General features: G+C 38.2%; 1 protein-coding gene across 3 annotated transcripts in view; it reads right to left on the bottom strand.

Annotated features, from left to right (window-relative positions):
• The window catches only part of GSK3B (glycogen synthase kinase 3 beta), a 196,671-nt gene extending 179,368 nt beyond the window's left edge, over positions 1–17,303 (bottom strand). For all 3 annotated transcript variants that reach the window (XM_030330443.1, XM_030330441.1, XM_030330442.1), the window contains exon 1: positions 16,470–17,303. In XM_030330443.1, the coding sequence (XP_030186303.1) occupies positions 16,470–16,557 (88 nt within the window). In that variant the 5' untranslated portion in view covers positions 16,558–17,303. The remainder of the gene's footprint in view (positions 1–16,469) is intronic.
• Positions 17,304–19,167: the final 1,864 nt, after the last annotated feature.

Genomic DNA, 19,167 nt, shown 5'->3' with positions numbered 1-19,167 from the left:
ACTTAAAATACAAATCTCACATTAAAAAACAAAAAACCTTTATGGACACTAGGCCAACATCTGCTTATTACAACTAGTATTCACTGATGGGGCGCCTGCCTACGTGGCTCAGTTGGTTTGGTGTACAACTCTGGCTCAGGTCATGATCTGTGGTTTGTGAGTTCCAGCCCCATGTCAGGCTTTGTGCTGACAACTCAGAGCCTGGAGCCTGCTGTGTGTCTCCCCCTCTCTCTGCCCCTGGCCTGCTCATGCTCTGTGTGTGTCTCTCAATAATAAATACATGTTAAAAAAAAAAAAAAATTACAACTAGTAGTCACTAAAAATTTGCCAGATCCCTAATGGGAACTGTAACTGTCTTATAAACTGCATCCAAGATATAATTTCCATTACTTTAAAAAGGTTATCTGAAAAAAATAAATAAATTAAAAATAAAAAGGTTATCTGGTGATGATTTTTTCTTAAAATTTAAAAAAGAAAAAAAAAAAGATTTGGAGGCCTCCTTATGACCACCCTAAATACACATGCCTGTTAAAAAAAATAAAATACACAGGAGTGCCTGGGTGGCTGAGTCAGTTAAGCATCTGACTCTTGATTTCAGCTCAGGTCATGATCTCAGGGTCGTGAGATCGAGCCCAGTGTTGGGCTCCGTGCTAAGCGTTGAGCCAGCTCAAGATTCTCTCTCCCTCTCTCTCTGTCCCTTTCCCTCTTGTGCGAGTGCACACACACTCTCTCAAAATAAATACACTTAAAAAAAATATACAACAGATACAAAGAGGTAACAACCTACACCTAAGCCTTAATTATTATTACTATTAATAATAGCAGCTAAGATTATTATGGGTCAGACACTGTGCCAAGCATCTTACATGCATAATTATCTTCATTAAGCTTTACAATCTCCAGAAAGGTAGGTAACTGAAATTAGTAACGTCTAAGTTCACTATACCTGATCAAAGAGAGGCTCTGGCCTTATGATGTCAAATATAGATATAAAACTATACATACCTAAAGACAGTATCAAATCTCACTCAAACAGGAGCCTAATTTGTAGAGTATTCTCTAAAATCTTCCCCCCCCAGAACATGGAGTTCATCTATGCAAAACAAAGGATGCAGGACATGGTCAACTAGTCAAATTCTTTTTTTCTTCTTCTCTAAATAGGGAAGTATATACTCTTTCCTAGTACTACTGCTAAGTCACCATTTGTAAGTAAAACCAGAAATTCAATACAATCACATGGTAGCATAGCAAAGACAAAAGAGCAAAGATTTAGGAATCAGAGAGATTGGGATCCATTCCAGTTCTGCCCTGTTAGTATCCTCTACCCTCCAGAAGTGCCTTGGGTTCCTTGTCGGTAAAATGGAGACATCACCTAGGGCCTGTGAAGTAATGTTTTTTAAATGCTGGCTCCTTTCCCTTCTCTTCTAAAATAAATGCAAGATCCAAATACCTAAGGCAGAGCTTCCAAAGTGTGATCCAAGGAATACCAGTCCTTCAAGGGATCCTATAAGTTACACTTCCTCAACTTGTCTGGCTATAGAATACTTGTTATAGTATAACACCTATTAGAGTAACTACTGTAGGAAACACTGACCAAAGGAATTTCATATAGGCTTAAAAAAAAAAAAAAAAAAATTGCTTCACATTCTACAATAGCTCTTTTGGATCTTTATCAACTATCTAGTTCCTGCCTTCATTCTATACAATCAAGCTGGCAAAGAAGTGCCTTCTGGACATATGAATACTCCATTTATTAAGTACTGTGCATTAAAACCCAGATATCCTCTTATAAGTATGGTCCAAAAAATCTAACTACATGAAAAATAGGACTTAATATTTCAAAGTTAACAGAAAACAATTATTTTTCCAATAGTCTTCCAGTTAAAGAATAGAAGTAACAAGGAAGGAAAAGTACATATATCAATTTTAATTTACCAGAATTGTGCGAAAGCCAATTATTACAAACAAAACAGGTACCTGGCCTCACTGGCAGGCACTAAGGCAGGGCAGAGGGTGGGAGCCAACTATACTCTACCTGAATTTTGTATCACCACAGGATTTCATTGTAATCTGACACTTAAAACACTCGTTAACTAAGAAAAGTTCCTCAGAAGCACAGAAAATTTTCTCCAAGTCATGAGAATCTTAAATCAACCTTTTAAATTAACATTTTAGTCCCCAAAGCTACAGAAATTCTTCTTTAAAAACAGGGGCGCCTGGGTGGCGCAGTCGGTTAAGCGTCTGACTTCAGCCAGGTCACGATCTCGCGGTCCGTGAGTTCGAGCCCCGCGTCAGGCTCTGGGCTGATGGCTCGGAGCCTGGAGCCTGTTTCCGATTCTGTGTCTCCCTCTCTCTCTGTCCCTCCCCCGTTCATGCTCTGTCTCTCTCTGTCCCAAAAATAAATAAACGTTGAAAAAAAAATTAAAAAAAAAACACAATACAAAACAAAACAATTAGAAACAAACAAACAAACAAACAAAAAGATGATGGGTCGCCTGGGTGGCTCAGTCAGTTAAACGTTCACCTCTTGATTTAGGCTCAGGTCATGATCTCATGGTTTGTGGGTTCTGCACTGAGAGTATGGAGCCTGCTTGGGATTCTATCTCTCCTACTCTCTGCCTCTCTCTCTCTCTCTCTCTCTCTCAAAATAAATAAATAAACTTTAATTTAAAAAAAAGATTATCAATGAATATGTTAAAATTTCATCTCTATACTTAAGACTTTTAATTTTTTTGTTTTTCAACATTCAACATTTATTAAGTGCCAACTTGATAAAGAGAATTTTCATGTTCAAGAATATTAAGCAACAACAAAAAATACTGAGACAAGTGAGCAAAGGAAACAATAAGGACAGAAGCAGATAAAGTCTAACACTTCCCTTGAGTCAAACAATGATGTGTTATCTGGGCTCAAAATTAGTGTCTTTAAGTTATCAGAGGTAAGAAGGCTCCATTTCTGCACAATCATTCACATTCTCTTAGGCCAGTAAAGCAGTTAAGAATTAGAGCTCTACCCTAAATAACCTGGACTGGAATATAGGCTCTGCCATCTGCTGCTTCTAAAACTTTGGCAAAAGTTACTTAACCTAATCCTGAATTTCCTTAAAGATAACGAGTTCTGGCTCAAAACTGATTCTGCAATATGGATTTCAACTATAGCTCTTACCCATTTCTTATAGCCACTGTTTTATAGATAGCCTGTATTAATTTTGAAAGCAAAGTATTTGCTATTAAAGTTTCATTACAAAAAAGGATTTAAAATACTTAGTTTACTTGCATGTGATTGACGATTATGTTCTTCTTGGTAAGAAACATCATAAAAAGTAGAAGTTCCTAGGTTACCCATAGAAACCTTAGTTCAATCAATTTCACACAATGTTCCTATTCTCTTTCCAAATTATAAAGGCCATATAGTGTAGCAGTTAAGAGAACAAATTCAAAGTATGGTGACAAAATCTGCTGGCTATGTAAGACTCTCTAAGCCTCAAATTTATTCATTTATAAACTACATTTGCCTTACCAGGTTGTGGTAAAGACTGAATGAGATACAGATAAATTGCTAAGTACAATGCAATGACACAGTAAGTACTCAAAAATTTTTTTCTTTTACTTGAAGTCTAGCGTCCCGAGTTCAACATACTGGACCTATTCTCTACTACCTGTAAGATCCTTAATAAATCAATCATAATATTTATAACTTAGCTTCTTCAGCCATTATATGGAGATAATATTGCCTCAAAGAACTATGAAAGTTAAAGGAAAGGATAGTGCTTGGCATACAGTAAAAATACTTAACGGGTACCCAAATCTAAATTACTCCAGTTCTAAGATCTGGGCTACCATCAATACAGCATCCATGGAAACTCAATACTCATCATTACTATAAACATTGTTCTAATTCTTATACATATACATATATACATATGTATATACATATATACATATATGTATACATATATACATATGTATATATGTATATGTATAAGAATTAGAACAATGTTTATATATATATATATATATATATATATATATATATATCACTAACATTTCTCTAACTTCTTTCTCAACCCTCACTCCTCACTTCTCAACCCGTAGCTCTGCTCATCTCTTTCCAAAACTTTAGAAAGTACACAGGCTTTCTCAGGTATATGCGAGAAATAAAAAGATTTTTTTAATCAGGACACTACATTTTTAAACAATATCTTACTCCTAAATTAATGCTGTTAACTGACAAGCTGTACAATTTACACTGATGCTACGTGCAAGGCAGTGGAGTCATAGAATCCTCTGCTTCTTGGGATCTTCCTTTTCTAAGGTCCCCAGGAACTGGTCCACCTGCTCCAATTTTAGAAGCCATGACACACACCCTTTATTTTTTACTTGGTACTCACTTTCCACTACAGCAGAAATATAATACTAGAATATTTCTTCTATCCTTTGAAAGTACATAGACACTCTTAAATTTTTCTAAAAACTCACAAGAGGTAAATATATAGAACATTAAGGTCTCAAATGTCTCTAAACAAAGGTTATCCCTGATATTCAACTGAATTGAAATAGAACTATGCTCTGTTCAAAAAAGAAAAAAAAAAAAAAAAAAAAAAAAGATCTTTGTGGGTCCCTGTGTGACTCCAAAAAAAAAAAAAAAAGAACTATGCTCTGTTCTTTAGTAACTCCTCCTGGACTTCAAGAATGGCATACCAAACAATTGTTACTTACAGAGAAAATAAATCTCTTCCATGTCTAAAAATCATGCCCCAAGCCAGGCAAGCATTTCACAATTAACACAGTGAGTCACAGAGGCAGATACCATGTTGATCAGTAGAATCCAAATTATTATTGTGACAATATGATTTCTCAAAACCAAATACAAACAGCCAAACTTCACAGCTATTTAAGAGGTTGGATCATTTAGCAAGATAGCCCATATTGTTTATTAAAATTTCTCAACTCTCTGGGAAAGCTCTTGAACTGATATAACAATATATACTATTAGACCAAACAAATATGATCTTAGAGAAGAAAAAGAAGTCCTGTAAAAATTAAAGTTTTCATAAATCCCCACAATACAATTACAATCCATGACGAAAGGGCCTGTTAATATTTACTTTATCTCCTGCAGAATAAGCTACTTGGTGAAAATTTTAAAATTAATTTGTCAGATTTCATTGATCTACATCTTCTCTTCTATCCCCACCCACTCCAAATAAATTCCCAGAAGGTTTGAGGGTACTGTAGGAGCTGGACACGTTCAAGGTTTTAAAGGTACTATGCTCACCAACCAGTGTGACCTAGCATTCAATTCTTTCATTCATTCAGCTACCCATCCAAAAAGTTCAGAGCCACTCAGTTGCTAAGCACATAGTATAAAGTGTCTACGTCTGTGTCTTTTTCCTTTCCCTGGTATTACGCCTTCATTTTTAAACAAAAATTCCTATTTGACTTTATAAATTAATTTCTTATATCAAAACTTTAATGTTTCTATAAATATCAGTGATAGTTTGGTGACCTGGAAACTCTATACCATATAACTACCATATATGGTATACACGTAACTACCATGATAAATTGCCTTCAACTCAAACATATATTAAGTGACCCAATTTAAAAGGCACTGTGCTCCACATTACAGTAAATACAAAGGTAAATAAAATGCTCCTTTTACTGTACCGGAACTTAAAATCCCCTAGGGTGAGACAAAACAAGTTACCCAGAACGCAAGGCACAATGTAAGAAGGGTGACAGAGAGTGCTACAGGAGTTACATGCAAGTGAATTTCATGCCTTGTGGGGGGTAAGGCATGGAAGAGTAAGTGGTTGGGGTGGCATCTGAAACCCTGAAAGCTGAGTAGGTCTCTGAAACAGCAAGGAGAGAGAATGTATGACAAAGAAGATTTATACTAATAAGATTCCATTGGGACCAGGGACAATCATGGCAATGAAAATATTTAACAAACATACCAGTAAGAATTTCCATATACAATTTTACAGTTGTGCTAAAATATGGGGAAAAACTCATTGCCTCCGATAGCAAGCACCTTTCTGAAGAACATAAATGTCTCAACCTCTTTTAATGTGGTATAAAATTTCAAAATTAACTGAAGACATGACTAAAAACAAAACAAAGCAATAAGACAAATCAATGAAGTGTTTTTAAACCACATACATCTTATCTGTTCCTTGAAAATAAACAGACTATATGATTAAACAGATTGACAACAGTGTTACACAATAACATAATTCTTGGACAAAACTCTAAAGCTACATTGTCCAATACAATAACCAGTAGCAACATGTGGCTACTGAGCACAAAATATGGTTACTTCAAATTAGGATGTGCTATAAGTATAAAATACCCACTAGGCTGTGAAGATTCAGCACCAAGAAAAAAAAAAAAGAAAAAGAAAAAGAATGTAATGTATCTTATTAGTAAATTTTATATTGATTACATATTGAAATAATATTTTTGATATACTGGGTTATTTAACAATATTAAAATTAAATTCACCTATATCTATTTACTCTTTTTAATGTGTCTCCTAGAAAATTTTATATTACATATGTGACTCACATTTGTGGCTTGCATTATATTTCTATTGAAAAGCTCTGGTTTAAACAATTGCTTAACATTAGTTCTTGAATTAGTCTGTACTTGGCTTTAGGTTATTGCTTCATGTCGGCATGGCAATCACTTGATCATAATGATAGAAGGTAACCGCCCAACATCTATGCCTCAGTGTCTAGATACTGAAAAGATGAGACACATACCAGAAAAGTATGTCGGCCTAACTACTGTTTTGGAGCAAATGTGTAAAAAAACAACCAACTAACAACTTTTCTGGATACATTTACCAAGCAGTTAATTTTGGAGGCACTGCTGGCTGATGTCAGAGACTGTTAAAGGAGTATTCAGCAATACAAAGAAATGGAATGCAGGGAAATACAAGAGTGGACCCTGAAGAGTAATGACGTCAGAATGACAGCTGCATAGCAGGACCCGGAGAACAACCAAGCTTGATGTCAGCAATAAGATGAGGACTCTAGGAAAGGACATTCCAGGAAAATAACAGACGGTGGGGCAGAATCTAGAGAATGCCTGATAAAGTTTGAAGGGGGGGTTGGGGGACAGAAGCGAAATTATGATCATTGCAAACAGGGCAAGAAAAATAATATGGCAACAATGAACTGTAAAAGAAAAAAAATAAAAGTGAATGGAATGTGATTGCCACTTTGGAAACAATTTGATAGTTCCTTAAAATATTAGTTACCAGTTACCATACAACCTAGCAATTCCACTCATAGGTATGTACCCAAAAGATACAAAAATATATATCCACACAAAAACTTGTTCACAAATGTTCACAAAAGTATTATACTAGCCAAAAAGTAGGTTAACAATCCAAATGCCCATCAGTTGATGAATGGATAAACAAATGATGGCATTTCCATACAATGGAATATTATTCAAAAATAAAAAGGAATGAAGTACTGATAAATGCTAGAACACAGATGAACCTAGAAGACATTATATGAAGTAAAAGAAGCCAGTCACAAAAAGTCACATACTATATACCATTCATATGAAATGAGAACAGGCAAATCCATAGAGACAGAAAGTAGGTAAGAGATGGGAGGAAGGAGAATGTGGGCAATGATTACTAATGGGTACTGGGTTTCTTTTTGGGGTGACAAAAGCGTGCTAAAATTAAATTGTGGTGATAGTTTCACAACTCTATGGACATACTAAAAACCACTGTGCATTTTAAATGAATGAATTTTATGGTATGTGAATTATGTCTCAATGAAATCATTTTTAAAAGGCTTATGTGATCATTGTACACTACTTGCTCCTGCTAAGAATACTGCTTAGTGTCTAGATACTGAGTATTAACCATTTGAGTAATAATTTAAATAATTATTTAACTGAAAATAATGGTATAACTATATTACCATGATAGCAAAAGGGCGGTTAGGATGAGAATAAATAATATCCAAATAATGAGAAAATAACAATATCAAAAAGTAATTTTAATAGCCAAAAGTATGCTAATTAAAAATACGACAGAAACTTATACGGGAAAACAGCCATCACAGTTTTAAGGTTGCCTGTGAGAAACAGAAATTAGAAAGAGAAGACTGACTTCCATAATAAGACTTTCTGCATGATTTGATTTCTTTGGATCATATGAATATATTATTTTATAAAAATTAAAAATTTTTAAAAACAGACTAAGGAGTGCTTGGTTTAGAAGCAGAATGAAACCGTGCGCTCTTAAAGAGGTAAAAGGCACAGGCTTCATTGACACTGACGCACTCTGCGCCTCTGATCTCTCAAGAGAACAGGTTTTTCTCACCTACGATGTTAGAAAAATGGAAAGTTAAAGGAAAAAGTAAATGTTCCTTTGTGTTTTTCTTTACCATGACAAACTACTTCCAGCAAAAAAGATAATACCTACTTGACACTACAGATCATTTCTCAAATACAACAAGAGTAGGAAATATTTTAAATGTGATAGTGTTCACTGGTTATGACTATTAGCATTTTACCTCTTATTGCCAAGAGAAGCACTCTCTCATCTTTCCACTTACTCCCCATCTAACTCACGTTTGGAAAAAATAAGGGTTTAGTAACCTACTAGGATGGAAAACAACAGCAATTTTCTAGAATCATTGATTTAAATTTTATTTTAATTCTAACATTCTTATGGTAAAGCCTGTGTTCATTTAGGTGTATATACACAAAGTATAATTCCATAATAGAAATAACCAGTAAAGAATCAAAATATCTACAGAAGGATACTTAAGAAACTGGAATGCTGACAGTCCCCAGGAAAGGGAACTGGTAGTTAAAAAGCAGGAGTAAGGCAAAGACATCACCGAAAATCTTGAAAATTTTGAATTATATGAGTAAATTCTAACTTTTAAAGCAAAATATGTAAATAAGACAAGCACGTAATTGTCCATCATATGGCATGCAATTAAGTGGTTATTACTATTTATTACATAAATATGACACACACATATATATACATATAATTACAAACTATTATTGAAACCCTACCAACTCAAAGCTTCCCTCTTCCCTTCAGAGTTTAATGAACAGAATGTGAAAACTGAAATTCCGATCGGACAGCTAATGCACCTGCAATACTGGCAGTCTGAAGCCAGGCATAACTCCAGCATCTCAAATTCTTCAGATGCTGCCTCTATAGACTTAAAAATCTAGAAGTAGCAATTTGACTCAGCTCAGTAACTTCAACACAAGTCATGAAGAAAGTGGTTAATCAATTAAAAAGAATTAACTGACTTTATGGAATAAGGGGAAGTAGAAGGAGTCACATTTTAAGAGATAGGTTAACCTTCCTTGGAAAGAAATCTAAAACACCCAACCTTTTTAGTTATGTTAGCCAATTAAGCCTGTAAGAATTTCTTAGACTTCCAAAAGAGAAAAAAGTACTTTGCCATGATTGTCCTTTTTCTTCAGATCCACAATTAAGATAGTGACCTTTTCAATTCTCATTAATAGGTCTTAACTGTGTTAGTAAAGTTACTCTCTAACAGCTAATCATAATTCATAAGAAAGCTTAAGTAACTGTATGTAGTGCCTTAACTAGAAGATAGCTTCACAGTTATAACATAACTAATGTCCAATAAACACTTAACTGGTTGTATACACATAAAATCAAATACATATATACACACACACATTTTCATGAAGTTTGCTGCCAACTATTAAAAGGAGGAAGAGAACACTTACAACACTTCACACCCTATAGAAAGAGAATTGAGAATCACATTCCAATATTACCTGGAAATATAAATACACCAGATTTACCTACGAACAACCAGTACTTCTCAATAAAAAACAGTTCTCTGAACATTAAAAAAAAAAATCAATACTACTTATTTTTCTTTTTTGGCTGGCATTAGCCCGAATATCTCCATTTTCATGTTTGTCTTAAAAAGTTTTCCTGAAATCTTAAAAGCATTTTTTAAGCATTTTTTGAATATAACTATAAATATTTAAGTACTGTATTTGCTACCAGGCACGCCCTGAAACTAATTCAAAAGCAGTACTAATCATGAAAGTCTTATACATACACTGCTAAACTATCAATGAAAGACTATCCTACAAGCAAAAGGCACTCTAGCTTATCTCTGGAATCTGAGTAACAGGCAACAGCAATACAATTCTCTGAAACATATACAATAGAGAGCAACAGCTCTAGAATCAGGATGCCTGGGTTTAAATTCTAGCAAAGCAACTTTTTGCCCAAGTCATCTTGGGTAAATTGCTTCACTTCTCTAAATTTCATTTACCTAACCTATTAAGTAGGGATAATAGTATTAGTTACTTTGTAGAGTTGCTGTAATGATTACAATGAAATACTGCATAGGAGCACATTGGTGGCTCAGTCAGATAAGCATCTGACTTCAGCTCAGGCCATGATCTCATGGTTCTGAGTTTGAGCCCCACATAAGGCTCTGTGCTGACAGCTCAGGGCCTGGAGTCTGCTTCAAATTCTGTGTCTCCCTCTCTCTCTGCCCCTCCCCTGCTCACGCCCTGTCTCTCTCTGTCTCTCAAAAATGAATAAAAATGTTTAAAAAGATGAAAATATTGCATATAAAGAATTTGGCAGAATGCTTATTTAGAACATAGTAAACATTCAATAGGCACATCACATGTCAATCACATTATTATTCATGGCCACTTTCTATTAAAGCAACCTATTTATTTTTAGCTTTAAAAGCCAAGGATTTCACATGACATAATTAATGATAAAACACTGATATTAGTGCTCTATACCAGTGTTACTAATATTTTTGCCTGCCTGCCTACCTACCTCTCTGACTTTAGGGCCTATAAGTGCATTTAAATTTCATCACCATCTAAAATACAAGTTTCTAGAAAAACAGTCCTTTTCAATCAGAAATGTTTACTTTTTATTATTAATTCAAAGGATAATCAAGAAATTAACAACCCCAGAATATGTTGACAAGGGAACATATTAAGGGTTCATCTTTTGTGCCACTGTTGGCTATGGTACCCTGGAGACAAAAGGAAAAGTTGATTTGGCAGAATTAACTACAAAACAACAAAATACATCATTACCTCAATCTGATCAAACCAAAACGCTTCTAAGAAAACTATTCGATAAGAAAATATAAGACTCAACTATTTACAAAGTTTTAACTTGCACACCCTTTGAAAGTAGACCTTTCTCACCAAAACATAAACAAGAGTGGGAAGGGGGACTGTAAACTAAAAACCCAAATCTACAAAGTTTTATCTTTATATTTTTTTATACCAGAAGAAGTACATTACAGACAAAAATATATATTGAAATAATTTACAGAATGCCTATTATGTACTGTGTATTAACTCATTTTTTAAAACAACAAGTGTCCCTTCTTAAAATCAATTTAATGGTAAGAAACTTTTGGAAAAGCAAACTGCTCCTTTAACTCTACTGTCAGTTTTTCTTTGTACTATTCACGCAGGTCTTTATATGAATATACATTTCTATATTACATTCAACCAATTTCAAAGGCAATTCTTATAACCAAGGAAGATTTGTACAATCCAAAATAGGAGCAAAGGCTGTAACCTCTACTTTAAACCCAGTAAACCATAAAAATACTATCCTTGAAATCATTCAAAATTCCCTTTGAACCACACGCCCCCATCCAAAAATATGCCAGAAAACGAGGCTAAACGTTTCAACAAATTCATTTACTTATGGTGATTATGCTCTTAGTAGAAGAGGATCTGGGAAATCAGGTTGGTCCTGTTAATACTAGCATGTACTCCACACACGCGTGCTCTGTCCGTCCATTCTCCATTGTAGGGTGGAGTATCAAAAGAGACAGCAGACTTATAGCCTGCCTGACCCCATCCCTATCTCACAATCCCATGAGTCTTATTATAAAGTATGAAATAGTAGCATCAGGGTCAGCATATGCCTGTTTCACAGCATTCTCTTTACACACAAAAACACAGCACGTGCAGTCTCAGAATCTGCTGCTGACACCAAGCTTCCCCAGCCTTGCTGTTTCTCCAAAACAGTATCTCACATCTGCAACTTAAGTCCAAAACAAGGAGCAGACAGCACAGGGTGCAAGAACTGATTTTCTATGAACTATACCAGTGATATGAATGTCACCTCATTTTCTCAATGTCATTCACAATCAGCCATTAATTGATGTGTGAATCTCTTGGTTCCCTTGAAGTTTGGTCCTAGTATCTGTGCCTTATAGTCATTTCACAATAGCATTCTACAGATGCATGCATCAAGAGAGCATGCAATTCTTAGATGAAAGTCTTAGTGTTTGAAAAACTCTGGAAAGATCTGGTTGGGAAAGGAATGAAAATTTAATGAAAGTAAAGTTCTAGCTTTCAGTCTCATACACAAGCTCTCTTCCACGTAAACATGGATGATTTAGAAATTGCCTAATTCTGATAACCTAATTTTTAAATGTCACAAGATTACACTCCCTTGGGAATACAGTAACTCTAGGTTGCCACGTAATCTTTGGTTTTAATACTATACGACTAAATACTGCACAATATACAACTTCTATTAATTATTCTTTGACTAAAAAAAAAAAAAAAAACCTGACCTAATTAAGAGATACTCACGTATTTTCCTCTTTCCAAATGTTATACTTAAGCATTAAGCCTACCCAATTAGTTAAATTTGTGCCAAGAGTATACCAAAAGCATTTGTTACTAATATTTTAAACAAAACCACCACAGATAGTCCCTTTCCTTCTCTTTTTTGAATAAAATATCACGTAATTCTACAGAAGGAATTGTATAGCTATTTACGTTTATTTAGTAACACTTGAGTCTGTATGTGAACAAAAAAGAAACACTGGTTTCACCATAGTAAGTAAAAAGCATATTTCAAATACACAATTTAAATACATGATTCAAACTTAGGATGCAGGCTTAACTCAACCAAAAAGGCAAAAAGCATTTTGTTGTAAAGTCAACTTTTAATTTCTACTGAAGCCTTCACAAACCAAGTAAAGGCTGCTATTATTACTATTATTATTATCATTATTTTAAATGCAAGGTTTACCTAAGAATAATCATTATTTATGAAAAACAGGTTTTAAGCATGTTCCAAAGACTAAATTAAAGGCTAGTTAAAATACCTATTTTTACGTCACAATTTAGTCCAAAAAATATTTCCATTGTTTTCCAACAAATTACCATGGAACTATTATAACTAGGGTCAAGTGTGAGGCTTTTGAATCTACATAAAAAATTACTTTCTTTTTTAAGACTTCAATGGAAAGCATTTAAATTAAAACCCTTAGTTTATTGCTCTAAAAAATAAATCCAACATTTTTAGGGGAAGAAATGTTAGAAACTGTGCAATTAATAGGCTGTAAAGTTAAATATCATTGCCAGTAACCAAATGCTGTCTGAACTTCAAGGGAACCTACTGTACATTAAATTATTAACAAGTGAACTCATCTACCCTCTCATCAAGGCACTTTCTCAACTTTCCCATTACAATCGGCAATATAACTCAGCAGGTCAAGTCTTCCAGACCAACAACATCAGAATTTATTTTTAACTCCTGACTCCTTCCCAAATATTCCCCTTCGATCCAATCCAAAGTCCTGCCAGTTCCTCATTCACACCACCTCTCAAACGTGTTATTTTCATACCATTTTCACATTTTATTTTATATTTTCTCATGATTCACAACATCCCCTACTATCTCCCTAAAAGGGCTCCAATGACTACTGTAAGCCATTAATTTCAGCTGCCCAAATCATCTTCAAATATCTTGTTCAACAACCTAACTCTAACAATCCTAAACTCTCTTGAACCTCAACCAAACTCTTACAGGCCCCCTCTGTCCTCCATCAGCTATCAAAAACACATTTCCCAAATTCTATCTGTTCTTATTTTCCCATTTAAGACCCTTTAATTCAGATTTACCAACTTGCTTTTTAAGTACAAAAATTATCTACCTACCATACAAAAAAATACCATCTCTGCGCCTCTGCCCATTCCTTCCACCTAGAATCCTTTATGCTTCTCTATAAATTCAAGTGACTGCCTCCTTTAACACCTGTCTTAAAACCCATCTCTGCAGGAAGTCTTTCCTCTCCAACCAAGATGCCTCACCCCTGTAGTCTTCATCCCTCTGAACAAAGCATTCTATTTGTATTCATAATCTTGCAGTCACCATGCTATTGTTTTCCTACTTTTTCCCATAAGCTGCCTCTACAACTAAACGATAAGCTTTTGAATCCAAGGACTTCAATTTCTTTATGCATCTCTCTTTTGAACAGGGGTTCCTTAGAACAGTAGCACTAACAAATGTTTAATGATTCCCCTTTCTTCTAAACTGTCCTTAAAGTCAAGTGGTCAAAAACACATTGAACTCCAAGTTTTTAAATGTTAAGTTAAACTATATGGTAATAGAAAATTAAACACTTTGACACACACTTTACAAGAGTTACTCCATCCTCCGTCAACATCCACGCTACCAAGAATTAAGGAGTCATTTTCGAAGAAAATCCCGAAAACAAAATAAAAAGTCCAAAAATTTAACATTATAAGCTATTCTATTTTGAGCTCTGAAATTGATCTAATAAAATAATTACCTAAAACTGATTTTTAGTGGATTTTAAACTACACTACCAAGATGAAAAACATACAAACACTCCAGTATCACAAGAGGCTCTTAAGTAGCTATTATAAGATCTGCCTCATCATAGCTGAAAATTACCCCAGAATTTTAAAATATTCCTTTCAAATGACCCCATAAAGTGCTTAGAAAGCTTGATTCTTCCCTGAAAAATGCATCATCAGCTCCCCTCCTCACACACCCTGCATTCTGCACGAGTCACAAAAGTAAATAAATAATAGATAAATAACTTTTAAAAATAATCTGCCATTCAGCTACTACCTTAGACTACCCTGGTTCAGGCAAGTCCAAAAGCCAACATGAATTGAAACCCTGAGTTCAATTAAAAGTGATAATTTTATGTTCCTTAAGGATATAATAAATTTCACATAGGAGCATTTACAGATTTTTTAAAAATCTCAGTTCTTCAGTTCTCTCCTTCTAGGCAACAAAATGGGTTTTCTTTGCCCTCATCTTGTCCCCTTCTTGAGGAATAAGGAAACAATGTAGATATTTTTGTCAAATTCTGGAAGTATGGTTTAAATAAGCTATCACTAAATATGGTTCCACATCCTGGAACACTGGAACTTACTACACCAAACACCTCAAGAACATAGACTTTTTAGCACAAATCTAGGACAAAAGTACAGTCCGGAAACAACCCTGAACACAAGCTCAAAACTATACCAAACACCTCAAGAACATAGACTTTTTAGCACAAATCTAGGACAAAAGTACAGTCCGGAAACAACCCTGAACACAAGCTCAAATATCTCTATTATATCCAGGACCACAGCCTTCAGCAAAACCCATGACAGAAAGGTCTAAATCCATATTCTCATAACTAAACCCATAGTTTTATCTAAATGTGACAGGAAACCAATGCAAGAGTATTTTAAATCGTCCTAGGAAGGGACCCCTGACTTCTAGCTCATTTAACAAGGGCTGAATGCAATGACACCCCAAAACTGAACTTGATGAGTCAGTGACAATTAACATTCAACGTAGTATTTGGCAACATGACAATATAAACCTCAATCAAAACCTGGACCTACTTCCAAGTTACCTTTTGATTAAATGTAAATTACATAGTGGTAAACTGGTAATGTCAAAACGAGGTTAAAAAAACATTAAATCACGTATTCAATTTAAAACAATGCCTGAAGAGATACTACTGCTACTAAGTCTCTACCAGCTCCTACGGACCTTTTCTAAAGGTCCATGCTCGCCTACAAACCTGAATGGTAACTGAATTAAGTTCATCTCTGGATTAAGAACAAACACTTTGTAGTCACACAGGCAAGAAACAATTGTTAGGAGACTGTGACATTTAGTGTTTCTAGGAAGTATACAAAACTATGGTAACACCTAAGACCTGAGCTAACTAAGATATATGCCTCTTTCCAAAAGACATATACTCCGCAAATGTACAAAATGAATGGAATCAAGTCTTGTCCTTCTCTTTATTCAAAAAGATGAGCAAGTAAACACTCATCACTACTTCAACATGGAAATACTCAAGCACTTGATAAAGCGGACTACCAGCAGCACAAAAAGTATAAGAAAACATGTTTCAAACTAAATCATCCAAATAAAAAGCATATTCTCTCAATTCAAGGTTAATGAGACCAGGGGAGGGGGTAAGGGAGGAGAAAAGAGGGAGCAGCCTTATCCTTGACTGAAGATAGGTTTTTGCCCTTTTCCATTACCTCTGATTATTATATCAGGAGGTCCGATATTTTAAGATCCTGGTTATTAAAGGTTTCTTATCTTAAGGATGAGGTGAAGTAGGGGTGTAAAATAAAATCAATACTCACTGCTAACTTTCATGCTGCCAAAAGCTGAAGGCTGCTGCACTGGCTTGCAGCTCTCCGCAAAGGAGGTGGTTCTGGGCCGCCCTGACATGATCACTCTCTTCCCGAATCACCCTCTTTTCCTTCCTTCCTCCTTTTCTTCCTTTTGTTTTATGTTGGGGTGTTAGGTTAATGATAAATGCAGCATTAAGTTCTTCCACAAGAAGGAAAAAAAAATAGACTTCTTCCTCTTGGCTTTTCACTCCTTTTGTACAGCTATAAAAAAACAAGCGATGTTTCTCCTTCAAGACAAATCAGTATGGATATTTAACATATAGATGATTTGGGACTGGGAAAAAAATACAGTTCCTTCCCCTCCCTTTCCTTGGAGGGGAAAAAGGGAGGGGAGAATCTTAAAAAATATATATCACGTGAAACGGGGGCAAATACTTGATTGAAAATAAGTACTTTGAATATTATAATTTCCTCGGGGATTTTTTTTCCGAGTCAATGAAGAAGGGAAGCGGCGGAAGGATCACGAGTCTCACGCTTGAAAAGAAGGGGGGATGGGAAGGAGGGAGAGGGAGGGGGGGTGGCTCGGCGATGCGACGGGAAACGCTGCGGCTCCGGCAGCGGCGGGATCCGGCGGGCTGACGGCGGGGGCCCGGCGAACTGGAGGGCGGCGGAGTCTCGAGTCAGTCAGAGGCGGGCGGTGGCGGCGGCTCCTCTTCTCATTGCGCCAGGAGCAGCTGCAGGCGGCGGCTGGATCCAGCGGCCATGGCGGCGGCGGTGGCGGAGGCAGCTCCCTTCAGACCCCAGGCAGCGGATCCTCGACTGCTCCCCATACGCCGGGGACATGGGAACCCGGCAACCGCTTCCGTCCCTCGGGGCCCCCTCCCCCGTCCGCGGCACCAGTGCGGCCGCCCTCCCGCCCCTCGCCTCTGCTCGGTGCCGGCTCAGGAAGTGTCCGCGCTTTGCCCCCAGCCCGGAGCCCTGTCAGCGGCTGCGGGGCCGGCTCCTCCTCGCTTCCTTCCTTCCTTTGTCACTCGGCCCGGGCGGCGGCGGCGGCAGCGGCAGCGGCAGCACAATCCTGCATTCGCCCGGGTCGGGGGCTGTTCTGTGTGAGGAGCGCCGTCTGCGCAGCCGCCTAGCTCTTCCCCACTCCCCCCTCCCCCCTCCTACTCGTCCTCCGCCTCCTTCCTCCCCCACCCAGCCTTACACCGCCCAGCGCCCCGCCACCCGCGTAACAGGCGTCTGGGAATCGCCGGCCGAGCCCCGCTCCCGCCCACTTAGGCTACGGTGCCGAAGCCCGAGCGGAGCCAATCACGGACGTCGATTGTTTGTGGCTCCTCCCGGAAAAAGCCGATCGACCTGAGAAACCAATTAGGAAGTGTCGCTGGAAATCCACGCCCAAAAAGCGGAAAATGCCGAAAATAGCCGAACGAAAAGGTGGGTTCTCCTCGTTCAGTGGCTGGCTAGAACAGAAATTCGACAATGGCACCAGTGGCCAATCAAAATCGCCGGCCCTCACGAAAAAGCTTGAAGAGTTAAGGACGGTGAAACCCGGAGTCACTGGTGAAACAGCACGGTCGGGCGCCGCGGCCGCTTTGTAATTGGCCGAAAACTCCGCTGGGAGTGTACCTCCCTCGGTGATTGGCGAAGCGAGGGGGGCTTCCGAGGACAGTCTGGCCAGTCAGAATGTCTCCTCCCTCTCCAGGGTGGAGAGAAGAAAGAAAAGGGAGGGCATCTATAAAGCGCCTTCTCATTGGCCTGAACCCTTGTAGCTGGAGTGGGGGCAAAAGGGAAAAGGAGGGAGGCCGAAACCCGTAGCGGCAGCCAATCGGCACTTACTGCCGTCCAATCGCAAGACCTAGATGCAGTGTGATTGGCCTTCCGCCTCCGGCGGCGGTCCCAGGAGCGGAGGGAAGCTCGATTAGGGTCGTGGCGGACCTTGTGACGGGCTTGCCTGCGGCTGCTCTCAGCCGTTGTGGAAACCGCAGATCAGGAGCGCGGGCACTGCGCAGCCGGTCCGAAACTGCTGCGGTCAGCGGCGCTGGGCTCGGAGCGCTCAAGCGAACAGGGAATTTAGGGGCTCTCCCCACCCACGAAGAGGTTCTCTCCCCGGCGCGGCTAAATCTGCGCGCCCGAGCCTCCCCTCCGCCCGGGATAGCGCGTGCCGAGAATCAGCGTCTTCCCCGAAAGGGCCAGACGGAACTAGGACGCCTACCCGGCCGGGTGCGAACTCTCAGTCGCTAAAATAGTAACAAAGCTTTCAGAGAGGCAGCGCTTCTGGGCGCTCGCGCCCTGCTCAGCTGCGGGGGCCGTTGATAGAGAGGCCGACCGCGCCTGGTGTGCGCAGCCAGGCCGGGCCTCCTGGAAACGCCCCTGAGAAATGAGCTCATGCTGGATGCGCGCGCTTCTTGGGCGCGCCTGCCCAGCGCAAAGCGAGTCCCGAAAGCAGGTATGGGGAAATGCCGTCAGGCCGGATATCCTGAAGCCTCCGAGGAAACGGGGAGTCAGAACAGCCCATAGCTTTTGGTCGTTTGGAACCAGGGTGATCTAGAAAAGTACTAGTTAAGTAGGTTTCACACATAGGCCGGTATTCATTGTTCTACAGAGAACCAATTCCTTTGGTTTGCTTTAAGACTGTGAGGTATAGTTACGCCAGGATAGCAGAAAAAGTAGAATGAACAGCTGCCATCCTGACTAATCCCGTGGTGCC

Source organism: Lynx canadensis, chromosome C2 (genome assembly GCF_007474595.2).
Source record: "Lynx canadensis isolate LIC74 chromosome C2, mLynCan4.pri.v2, whole genome shotgun sequence".
In the NCBI taxonomy this organism is placed as follows: Eukaryota; Metazoa; Chordata; class Mammalia; order Carnivora; family Felidae; genus Lynx; species Lynx canadensis.
This window is presented reverse-complemented; position numbering and strand designations above follow the sequence as displayed.